At 47.6% G+C, this 12888-nt stretch overlaps 1 protein-coding gene across 1 annotated transcript in view; it reads left to right on the top strand.

Annotated features, from left to right (window-relative positions):
• RFWD3 (ring finger and WD repeat domain 3) overlaps positions 1–12888 on the top strand; it is a 162950-nt gene that overhangs the window by 53907 nt on the left and 96155 nt on the right. The window contains exons 3-5 of the mRNA XM_085637103.1: positions 53–273; positions 2064–2161; positions 7288–7488. Of these exons, the coding sequence (XP_085493229.1) occupies positions 53–273; positions 2064–2161; positions 7288–7488 (520 nt within the window). The remainder of the gene's footprint in view (positions 1–52; positions 274–2063; positions 2162–7287; positions 7489–12888) is intronic.

The following is a 12888-nucleotide window of genomic DNA, read 5'->3' as shown; positions in this document are numbered from 1 at the left end:
CTCTTTGCTGTTAGTGTGTGTCCTTGCCTTAGTATGTTTTCTTGTTTTGAAGAACTCTGGCACCACTGGACTCTTATTTCCAACTCAACCGGCCCAGGGAGGCCCCTGCCGAGACTGTGCCTATCCCAGTGGAAGTGCCTCTCCCAGAGGATGACGACGGGAGCAGCTCTGATGCCACCGTGGAACTGACTGATGTGGAAGATGATGGTGATGTTCATGGTGCAGAGGGTGAAGTGGAGCAGGAAGCCACAACAGCTGTGCCTAATGTGGGAGGTATTTATCTGATTGGACTCCCCACTAGTTGGTGGTGATGGTTGCATATTTGTAATACTTCCGTATCACTTGATTTCAGAACAATATGAAAATAGGGGATTGCAGACCTCTGTTGCCCTATTTTAAATGCTTTTCAAATGTAATTTTATTTGAAAACCTATTACATTGTGAGATTAATCCCATTTAGGGTCGCCCTGCTAATGTGGAAGTTTGACATTTACAAAAAAAGGGTTAAACTAGCAATAGACTGATTGCAGAGGATCTGTCAATTCAGCTGGATGACAGTCTCCTTTTTCGAAGGGTTAACCATATGCTAGTGAGGGTATTCTATAATTGTGGTGGTTCCGTAAGTGCATGGAAAGCAAGTGACTGGATCTTAGTTGCAACGAAAAAAACGACAACTATGAAACTTAGTATTTGAGCCTACAAGCAACATTACAGATCATTTGTTCTGATAATACTTTTAAAGGGTTTAGTGTTTTCCACTCTGAATTTACTTTATTTAATTTAGAGTTTTATTTAATGCTAGCTAGACCTGGAGGTATCAGAGCGCTTGACAACCGTAAATGTTCACATCAAAGAGAAGTCTATACAGTACATCTGAGTCCGAGCGCTTTGCAACAGTAAATGTTCACAACATAGATGACCAGTGTACACAGAGCAGCCAAGTCGCATCAAATCAATTAATCTGGGACATTGCATATGCAAACAGAAGCGTACATATTCCTACAATTCAGGTTGATGTTGCATATACAGATCTAGTGCTGTGCAGCCAGCCATCCTCACTACGTTAGCAGAGAGAGGCTACAAAGTGGACAAAGAAAGTACAATTCTTACTACAGGAGGTCAGCTGATTTGGTCAGCTGATCTCAGCCTTATAGTATATCCATTGAAGAACATACCAAAGGACTCCCAGGATCTTAGCGACATTCTATGAGAAACTTGGTGCCAAAAATATATGAAGGCCATTGAAGTGGGCTAGTTACTGGAAAGTGGACTGGTACCAGGAGCTAGAAGGTCCTCTTAATGAATGCAATTTGCCTTACAAATTGACATTCGTGCGGTAATCTGGAGCTCCACTGGTCTGTTGTAATATACATGTATACCAGCATGTCTAGTTATGAGAATGAAAAGGGGTGAAGAACTTTGACTACTCATGTGTGATTGCATTGATGTTGAAAAGGAGTGAATTTAGCATTTTTTTAAATGAGAATGTTTCCCAGAAACTCCCTTGCTGACATTAAGACACCACCCACACCTTGTGGCCGTTTTGCTATTCCCATGACCGTGTGCACCGTACATGATCTTACTGCTCTAAATAGTATGCAAGGTTTTGCTTCAGTGTAGATCAACAGATCTTCTGTGTTATGCAGCTTTATCTTTATTCAGTGCATGGGGACAATCCAACTGCATCATCATTTTTGACAGAAATGGGGCATTGGATGGTCTTGATTTTGCAAGGGTGCACATTTCTTCCTTTAACCCTTTTTGAGTGACCTGCAGTAGGATTAAGGTTTTGATCCTGTTACATTTTATATAGGATGACAATTTTTTGTTTATTGCTTTCATGAGATTCCTGTGGTTGAGCCGTTGATGATGAGAGATCTCCCTACAATGGAAGTCCTAGCATAAAGTGAATCTGGAAGTGCTGTACTGTTTGAAGACATTCTCTAGGACACGCACAGCATGATTTGAAAGTAGCTTGTTCCTAGCATGGTCAATTTGAAGTTATTTTTGAGCTACCCATTTCTGTATGCTTCTATTAGAAATCCTGTGTTCCTTTTTAATAGCTGTAGTGGAGGTGCAGACTGATCCGCCCCAAGCTTCAACTTCCTCTTCTGTTCAGCCTGACACCAGCAGTCCACCTCTGCATGTCCAGCAGAAGCAGGTAAAGTCTTAATTTCAGAGTGTCCTCTGAGGAGGTTAGTGTGGCATTTCCACGCGGTTTCTGTTAAAACTGTGTGAGTAAATTAGTTTGTAACGTATATCTTTAGTAGATTTACATGTTGTATACATTCTTACCTTCTAGTGTTGAGACTGAACAAGTATGGATTGTTTTTCTCAAACATTTTATTGGCTTAAAGCATGATTGAAATGATTTGACATCCCTCTGTCAACTTTAAGCCGACTTTTCCTTCAGAAACACATACCACCTTAGATTACTTTTTATTGGCATGGATTAGGGATATGTATGCGGTCGCAAAACAATACATTCCATTGTGACTCGCTATTAGGAAAGGACGCCCCTTCCTAATGGTGAGAGTCGCAAACACTATTTTGCGAGTCACAGACTCGCAAAATAGCATCCGTACATGCCAGGACCCTTTTTTGCATTGCTAACAGGCCGAATTCCCTTTGCGACCGCAAAATAACACTTGTACATCTGGCCCAAGCTGTCTGAACCTTTCCTCGACTGTGAGGAGCTTGATAGCCCACCCCAGAGGTGTGACTACCTGAGGGCTACACACCAGCGGGAAAACCTATTAGAGGGTGGGTTTTCTCTCTCTGGCACTGTCTCCAGCTCGTCTACAGTAACAAAAGGCTGCCCCTCTGGATTGTTATCACCATTTTCCCATCAAACGTAGCTTCCCCTTTGAAGCTCGCCTTTTGGACTAACACCCCTAGTGGATTCCTGCAGTTGATCAATGAAGTAATTGATGGTGGTTCTAAAGTTTGATCTTGATCCAGAAGGTCAGTAGACAAGAGCTTTATCAAGGGTTGTGTTCCTAAGTGCTCGAAGTGGATGCTGAAGTATGCAGATGTGATGGAGAAGCTTATATATTCTTTGTAGATTATGCCAAGTCCCCCCTCAGGTTTTGCCTGGTCTGTCCTGCCTTGCAATCTATTGTTCAGGGGGAGGGGTGGTAGCCACTGCGATGTAGTGGGCGGATGTTTGGTTGAGTCTGCAGCGAGGGGTCTTAGTCAGGTGGAGGGAGTGAGGTTGACGTCCTCAGTCCTGAGCAACAGTGGAGCTGTGGTCTGAAAGGGCCAGGCATGGAAAAAAAAAACGGTCAGGCAGGGCCAGGCTACGCATTCTGAATGAAAATCAGTTTTGACTATGCTTCACATGGGAGCAGCCCATCCCATTCCTTAGCGTGAAACAGACATTTCAAGAAATACAACCTGGACTCTCCCAGACCCGGTGCTATAGGACCACATAAGAATGTGTGCCAAAAATGCTGCACAGTAACAGTTTATTTTTGTGGTGTTTCTTCAAATGCAAGGTATTGACAATTGTTTGTATGATGCCTTTTGTTTCAATAACTGTACACTGTTCTCTGTATTTTGTACTTTGCCATTACCCTCCTGGTCAGCGACCTGCTCTCTCCCCCTCCAGCTCCGCTGTTAAGTGCTGCTGCCTGCGGTGCCATGTTCCGTTCCCGACAGGAGTTTGAGGCCCTGTGTGTGGTCCATGTTTGCTGCTCAGGTTCTCCCTGCCTTACACTGCTGTAATCCACTGTACTGTGCTGTACTCTTTGACTGTCTGAACTGTGCCTGTTATCTGTTTTCCCCGTGTATCCTGCCTTTCTTTTTTCACTTGGTTTTCTCTTTTCAGCCTGTTATCTGTTTTCCCCCGTTGATTCTGCCGTTCTCACTTGTTTTTTTCACTTCCCAGCCCTCCTCCTGCTGCCCCCACGGACCCTCCCCCTGCCGATTTCCGCCTCCCAGATGCGAGTCCCTCCCCCTTCCCTACTTAATGGCAGCCGCTGAGCTGGTGCGCCAAAGGCAAGCCCGTCTGCTACCGGACCAGCGCCAGGGACCCTGGATCCACGATCTGCCACCGTTACGACCCAACCACCCTCCTCGCACAATCCCGAAAGGAACATTAACTGCCAACGGTCAACGCTAAACCCCACCCACTGCCAGTTCTCCTGCCGACAATCCTTCAGCATCGACAGCACCCCTACCACTGCCGCACCCATGCCGGATGCCCGCAGCACGAAGCCCTAAAATGCATCCACCTCAACGTGCGCTCCCTGCACTGACACGCCGTAGAGATCTGGGACCTCCTCGACACCCTCTCGCCAGACGTCGCCTTCTTCACAAAAACCTGGACCAACTCTACTTCTGGCCCCCAACATCGCCACCGCCATCCCAGACGGACACAAGATCCTGAGGAATGACTGCCCACACCGCCCAGGAGGAGGACTTGCCATCACACACGAGCTCCGTCCGACTCTCCAGCACCAGCGAACCCCCCCCCACACAGAGTACCTCCACTTCCAGATCCAGACCAACCCCAGAACCACTCCACGCGGCACTCCCGCCTACAGACCTCCAGGGCCCACGCCTCTTTCGCCACCTTCATGGCTGACCTCATAGTACGCCATCACCTCCACAGACTATACACTCATCGGAGACCTTAACTTCCACCTCGACAACCACAGCGTCCCCGACTCCAATACCATCTTGGACAACCTCGCCAACCTCGGACTGAAGCTGCTAGTCACCACCCCCACCCACAAGGCCGGGCACATCCTCGACCCCCATCTTCGCAGTAGGGTCCAACATCCATTTCAACCACACCTCGCAGCCCCTCTGAACAGACCATCACTGCATGCATTTCTTCTTCAATACCACCACTGCCCACAAGCCTGCCCCGCGCCAGCCACGTAGGAACTGAAGTAAGGTCACAGAGGAGCACCTCAGCTCCACCCTCATCCACGACCCCCCTGCAGCCATGACCGACGGCAGCCCCTCAGCCAAAGAACACTGCTGAATCACCAGCCGTGCAGACAAGCTTGCATCAGACTCTTCCCCTACCCTGCACACCTTCAGGAAGGGCCTCAAAACTCTTCAGCTGATTCGGAGCTGCACCCCCCCCCCCCCCCCCTCTTTCCCAGCGCCTTGAGACCCTAACGGGTGAGTAGCGTGCCTCTTCACTCCTGATTGATTGATTGATATGCTTCTATTGATTAAAATGTGATTCCTGCGGTCATGGTATGTTTCTGTTACTTGTATCCATGCATTTTATGATTACAGCTGTCCGGGTATCGGAGTTCTGAATTCTCAATTTGATTAAAAAAAATTAAAGCTATCCATCAAAATCTGCATATCTCAAAACACTGCTTCAGCCCAGCTCATGGTTTTTGATGAGCTAGCCTCCACCGGTCTAAGCTGCTTCTTAGATAGCCTCGGAGTTCGAATACTGGACAGAAAATCCACCTCCAAGTGTAAATACAAAGCAGATTGTTATGAATTTGCCACTGGATTCTACCCATGCTGCCTTTCTTGGTAGTGGGATCCTCCTGACAAGTGGGTACTTGTAAAACCACCATAATGAAAAATGTGTGCGATTGATTTGTTCTGTGATGTATGTTTACTATCACAGGCCAGTCTGGTGCCAGGCCAATCACTTATTGATCTCTGATGTTGGGTATCGATATTCAAATGATAGTAGTTTTTTGGTATTAGTGACCAATACAAATTGAACTGTTCTAGACCATGAAATGGCCACTAAAAGACAAAATGTGGTATCATGATATCTTTTATTGTATGTTATTTCTGCGTGCTGTATATGTAAAAGTAGGTAATCGAAAGAAGGGGTGTATGTGGTTTTCTGTTATAGCTATTGAAGAAGAGAAGGTTACTTACCTTCTTACTTCCCTGTTCCATTGATAAAAGGGTTATAGATACAATAGATGGGAAACACACTTTCATATAAAGGGCTGTATTTGTGACCATATAAAAGCAAAGCATCTACCCAATGACAGCGGCATAAGAACTATTTTACTGTCCAGGCACTGGATTAGTTAACTGGATGCAGGGTCTCCGTTTGTTCTAATGTTCATGCTCATTGGGTCCATCCAGCACAGACTATGGCCATGCGTCTGACTACATTAAAAACTTTAGTCTGTAGCCCATGGACGAACTCCATGGAGGAACAGCTAAAAGGGAAACATGGACCATTGGTTCGTCCCATTGCTCACTGTTTCATTGAAGGAGAGCGATGTTTGTTTTTGGAAGTGGGCCTTCTCCAGCTGGAACCCTTGGTGAATACACTAATTACAACCTTCCTAGGTGGCTTACAGTGGGTCTCACCAAGGAGTTTGTTGCCTGTGTCTTTAATATGGCACGAATGTGCAGGCACAGGCATTCCTTCATTTTAAGTTGGGTGCATCTCTATACACACACAAAACAGTGCCTCTCTTCACAGACTTGAACTCTGCACCCATGCACTGTGTATTACAGAACGGCCCACACAACCATCTCCAGCCCTATATTTTTAAGGCAAAAGTGCCATATGGGTGAGCACAGTAAACACAAGCTTCTGTTACACTCCTCAGATGTTTGTGAATGACCTTGATTTGCGTGGCAAAACGTTGAGACTCCTGAAAATAGCTGAGAGTATGGGAGGTGATTAGACTGTTGAAGAAGAGAATAGGGCAGTGCTGTGAGAAGAGTTGTTTTTGCATCCTTTAGAACATGGGCTGCAGGGTTTGGCTGGTCATGGTTTGTTTAAATAAAGCTTGACTGCATGTGATTGATGCTGTCAACCTAGGGATGCTATTTTGAGACCATTGCGACTATATTGATTAGTGTTTTCTGGCATGGGGCCTTACCACTCGTGGTCCATAACTCTTGTGGTTTGTTTGGGGCCTTTTCTTCCAGGGTTTCTAGGATTGTTACACTCTTGCCACCCAATTGTGATGACTTAACAGTATGCGGTACATAAATAATACGGCTGCTAGTTTTAATGTCAAAAAGGCTGGTGGCCCAATATGGTCTATTTGATTTGCTCAAGACCTGCAGTTAGTGGCCTAAAAAATCGAGGGTACTGCTTAAGGGTTGCTGCGTGGTGGCGTGTTAAGATGTGCACTTGTTGTGCAGATAGTGGCAACTTGCTGTCAAGTAGTGGCACTTGGTTTTTAGGATGTTCACATGTCTAGCTTTGCACAATGCTGTGGGCTAACATGAGGTATCTTCTGCTGTTTGCCTTCTATTTTTTAATTCAGTCATGGACAAGGTGCCATTCCATAACATTTTGAATTATTTTTTTTTATTATCATTTAGCGGACTCCCCTGAAGCGGGTGGACCCCATCCCTACCGTAACCCCAGTTGCAGATGAGGATGAAGGAGATACCTGTGCCATTTGCTTTGAGAGCTGGACAAATGCTGGGCAGCACCGTCTCTCAGCCCTGCGCTGTGGGCACCTTTTTGGCTTCACCTGTATTGATAGGTGGTTACGGGGACAAGCAGCAAAGTGTCCGCAGGTAAGCAGGGACGTCCTGCATCTTAAACCTTACAAAATGCATTTTTCTTTTTTGTCTAATGTTTCTTTAGTCCCTTTCCTGTTTTACCTAACTTCACCTTTTACGCCACTCTCTTTCCATTCTCCTTCAGCATACCTCTTCTCCAATCTCATAAGTGTCCTTGGGTTATTTTTATTCCTTTCAGTTTTACTTCACTGGTGAAATGGAAATCTGATGGTTGATTTTGAACAAGAATTCTTTCAGGCAATATTGTTTTTCTCTTTTGAATACAGTGTGCATAAGATGTCTGTTAGCATCTAATGTTAAAATCCTATTCTTGTACATTGACTGAAGTTCTCAGATTTCAAAATTAATGCAGTAACACAAACACACATAGGACATGCCAAGATCCCATTGTTCAGTGAACATATTTTGAAAGGGAAGTATAAGCTGAAAGTGACATGCAGCATACATGTGAAATCCTAAGTCTTTCTTCACACTGTGAACATTTATACCCTCTGGCGATATCCTTCCGAAAGGCTGTTTTCAATCCTCATGTTCCTGAACCAAAACTATATCCAGGTTCTAAAACTTTCCCTAGTGTTGCATAGGGATTGTAGAGCTATACATGTTGTCGTTGTCCATTGCATTGCAATGTTACTGGTTGCCTGTAGAGCTACAAGTTAAATTCTTCATCTTTGGATCGTCACTGATAGTCAAAGGAAGACTATTCCTGGCTACAGAAGGGGATCCTAGAAAACGTATTTTACAGAACTATAGTCTGCAATGTTTTAGAAGCACAAGCTGTCATTATCCAAATGTGCAACTCTGTATCCTGACATGCTCTATTGATTGAGATTCTTTTTCTATCACTCAATAATATATAAAACGCACGTAAAGCAACATTCCTGATTGGACACTGTGTGCTACAATCTAGAAAAGCCATTGAAGCTCCTGTTTGGGAGAGAAAAGCATGAAGGAAAAACAGCCTGTTTGATCCCATGTACACAGGATTAAAATATATGTACTGCTCCTTTAAGAAGCCAACAGATTATGCCTGCTTGTTGTCATCGATGTCAAAATGATTCCCATTTCAACATGGTTGCCATACTACTCCCTAATAGAGCACTTTGGGATTGCATAGCAAGTCCCTGTCCACTCATGAGGGAAACCCTGGACTCTTTACTCGGAAAATCAGTTTCATTATGTTCGAGGCATGTGGGCTGCTGAATTCATATCTGTGCATAGATCGCCGCCTAGTGTTGGGTCCGGATGTTTGCACGTTGTTGTCCTGGAAGAGTCTTCGAAGTATCCTGAGATAGGTGACTCCTCCCCTGGACCATAGTGCGCATGGGCATCCTCTCCATCCTCAGATTGTTTTTTTCCGCCATTGGGTTCGGATGTGCTTATCTTGACTCAAGTTAGGGAAAACTTTTTTCCAGGCCAAAAGGCCTTTAGTTCGCGTCGGTACTGTTCCTGATCGGTATCGACAGTTACTTGTTAGTTTACTAACTTCAAAAACAACTTTTTCGCCTCGACCATCGACGATGGAATCGAGGACACCATTCAAGCGGTGTCCTGTTTGCAATGCGAAATATCCCCATGTCGACGTCCACCCGGTGTGCAACAAATGCCTTTCACTGGATCACGACGAATCCACATGTATGGCCTGTGCTCGATTCCGATCCAAAAAGACTCTCCGGAATCGACGAGCAGCGAGACTTGAAGCGCAGCAAGCGGCACCGGCCCCGACCAACATCTTCAGCGCCGAGGACGAAGATGTGGAAGGCGTGGAGAACCTACCCTCCAGCCCCGCTTCCGAACACGATTCCGGATCGGAAGACATCGAAGAACAACTCTTTCACAGGGATGAAGACGACACCGAGGTAGGAGACTACGATGAGGCCTTAGGGGCCTAAGAAAGTAGCTCCGGTGACGAGCAAGGCCTACCCGTACAGACGGAGGATATCCCAGTGCGTCAGTCCATGGCTCCGGTCGAGGGATCGCCTTCGGGCCTTACCCAAGACCTATCCAGCAGTTCTTCGGGCCCGGCCTCGGACATTCAGCGACAGCCATTAGTACCCAAAACGACTGGTTTCCCTTCCTCGAAACCGAAACCAAAAGTCGTGTCGGTTCCACAGAAACCGAAACTGAAAGTGACACTGGTCGGATCGAAGCCCACTACACGTTCGACGCCAGCCAAACCCGTCGGCACCGACCGCACCAAACGGGACTTCGGTGCCGAACTCGCAGCAGCCGACGTCGGCGCCGACACACGGAAAAAGGACATCGGTACCGCCAAACCGCCTCGGCACCCGGCACCGAAACAATCGGCTCCGGCCACAAAGGTCAAAATGGCCGCTGCATCGCACACCGCTTCGAAAGCAGCACCTAAGGCCCAATCATCGTCGACGGCTACTACCTCTCCTCGACTCGATGACCCCGTGGCCCCGAAGAAGCCCACGCCTGCCTCTACAGACCCGCTCGGCGCCAAAGCACCGTCGGCGCTCCAGGTGCGACAAGTTGCAGCGTCCTTGCAACGCATCAAAGAAAAGGCAGCCCTCCAGGACACGTCGGGCTCCGAGCCGAAAACAGCTCAAAAAGCTTCTCCAGCAACACCCAACATCACTTTTGGCCTGCCGCCATCCACGGCGCCCAAAATGTTTGAAATCAGAACACGTGTCACCCAAACTAGGATCACACCTGCCGAACGCTCTCCTACGGAGACGTCACCGTCCCACATCATCGATGCCGACACCGGCAGAATTATGCTCCACAAGCGGAGAATATCTTCCGAGCAAGCTTTGGACTCCTACCGGATCCCGCTAAAGAAAAAGCTGCCAGCGGATTCGGAACCAGTTCTTTACGAACGTCTCCATACCTCTTACCCAGATCCACAGCCCTTCTCTCCGACACCCTCCGAAACCGACGCTTTGGAGGACTACATGGGTGACGGCGTCCCCTACCCCAGGGAGATGGACCCTGAAGGCCAACAGGACCCTGACCAGGCTTGGGATGACCCTGTAGACCCGGGTGCACCTATGGATACACAGGACACGCAGCTATATGGCGCGAAAACGTCTCCCACAGAGGACACTGCCGCATTCAAACGCCCTCATTGAACGTGCTGCGGCCAATCATGGTGTGCAACTCCACTCTGACACAATAGAGGACGATTTTCTAATGGATACTTTCGCATCCTCAGAAAGGAATATCAAAACTCTACCCATGTTGAAAGGTGTCCTCAAACCAGCAAAGGACATTTTCAAAGAACCCACCAGGGCAAGAGTAATAAACCCCAGGATCGACAAGAAATATAGGTCGGCGCCTGGGGACCCTACGTACATTAGAGGCCAGTTGCCTCTGGATTCCATCGTAGTCGCTAATGCTCGCAAACGGGCGCACTCGCAGACAACTGGGGATGCTCCTCCCCCGGACAAAGAGTCCAAGGTGCTAGAGACCTCCGGCAAGCGGGTTGCAGCCCAGGCAGCTAACATATGGCGTATTGCCAATACCCAGGCGCTCCTAGCTCGCTACGATCGCGCACACTATGACACATTAGAAACCCTACTCCAACATCTCCCTGACCAATACAAAGAGGGTGCAGAGATCCTCATCAGGGAGGGACAACTCCTCACGAACGCATCCATTAAGTGTGCACTGGATGCCGCAGATACAGCTGCTAGAGCAATAAACACCAGCGTCATGCTACGACGACACGCCTGGTTACGAATCTCCGGATTCAAACCTGAGGTTCAAAATAACATCCTCAATCAGCCGGTCAACCCCGACTACTTATTCGGCCCAGAAGTTGACACCACACTAGAAAAAATAAAAAAGGACAGACACTGCAAAGTCCATGGGGGCTCTCCAAACGCAGACCTTTCGGAGTGGCTCCTTTCGTCGCCCCGGAAATAGAGGAGCAGGTAGAGGACAGGGGTCACAGCAAACCTACAACAAGGGCAACACACAAAGTACCTACGATAAAAACACCCGGGGTGGATATCGTGGCTCCAGCACAAAGGGCAGAGGACGCGGATACGGCAATACTAGGTCCTCCCCCAAGAACAAACAGTGACGCCCTCTCCCTTCCTCCCGACCACATAACACCTGTCGGGGGAAGGCTACAAAGGTTCCTGTCCACGTGGAACACCATCACCACGGACAGGTGGGTCAGAGATATTATCAAACACGGTTACTGCCTAGAATTAACCTCCTCTCCACCCACAATACCGCCAAGACACCGTCCTATGTCCTCAGAGCACTTAGCGCTATTACAGCAGGAAGTGCTAAGTATGCTGAAAAAAGGCGCAATAGAGGTCGTACCCTATTTCTTAATACCAAAAAAGGACGGGTCACTCAGACCTATACTAGACCTGAGACCCCTCAACCGCTACATTCTCTCAGAGCATTTCCACATGCTCACCCTACAACAAGTCCTCCCGCTGCTCAAACAGGGAGACTTCATGGCCACGCTAGACCTCAAAGATGCGTATTTCCACATACCCATTCACCCCTCACACAGAAAATATCTCAGGTTCACTATTCAAGGGCAGCACTACCAATTCAAGGTTCTTCCCTTCGGCGTGACAACAGCACCCAGAGTTTTCACAAAGTGCCTAGCTACTGTGGCTGCACATCTACGGAGGCAACACATTCACGTCTACCCTTACCTGGACGACTGGCTTGTTCAAGCAAAGTCAGCCCAGCAATGTGCCAGCCACATGTCCCGCACCATTCACCTTCTTCACAGTCTGGGGTTCTCACTAAATTACCCAAAATCACATCTCCAACCCGCACACGTACAACAGTACCTAGGTGCGACCATAGACACTCTGGCAGCCACAGCTCAGCCAAATTTAGTGAGGATCAACAGCATGCAAATGCTGATTTCCAAGTTCAAACCCCAACACTCCCTTCCTGCGCGAGTGTTCATGCAGTTGATAGGCATGATGGCCTCCTGCATTTTCATAGTCCCACACGCGAGACTACATATGCGCCCGCTTCAGGAGTGCTTAGCACGTCAATGGAATCAGGCTCACGGGCAACTAAAAGACCTAGTGTTGGTGAGCGGTCGGGCATACAACTCTCTGCATTGGTGGAATCCACAAAACCTTTGCAAGGGCCGACCGTTCCAAGAGCCTGTTCCCCAAATAATACTGACAGCGGACGCGTCTCTCCAGGGATGGGGAGCTCATGTACTCAACTACACAGTGCAGGGACTATGGACAATACAACAAAAGAAGATGCACATCAACCTTCTAGAACTGATGGCAATCTTCCTGGCAATGAAAGCATTCAAAGTACACTTGTGCAACAAAGTCGTGTTGATCCGGACGGACAACATGACTGCCATGTACTACATACAGAAGCAGGGAGGAACACTCTCCACAGTTGTCTCATCTGGCTCAGAGCATGTGG

This window comes from Triturus cristatus, chromosome 12, assembly GCF_964204655.1.
Source record: "Triturus cristatus chromosome 12, aTriCri1.1, whole genome shotgun sequence".
Lineage (NCBI taxonomy): Eukaryota > Metazoa > Chordata > Amphibia > Caudata > Salamandridae > Triturus > Triturus cristatus.
Note: the sequence above shows the minus strand (reverse complement) of the source record. Positions and strands in the feature narration are given on the sequence as shown.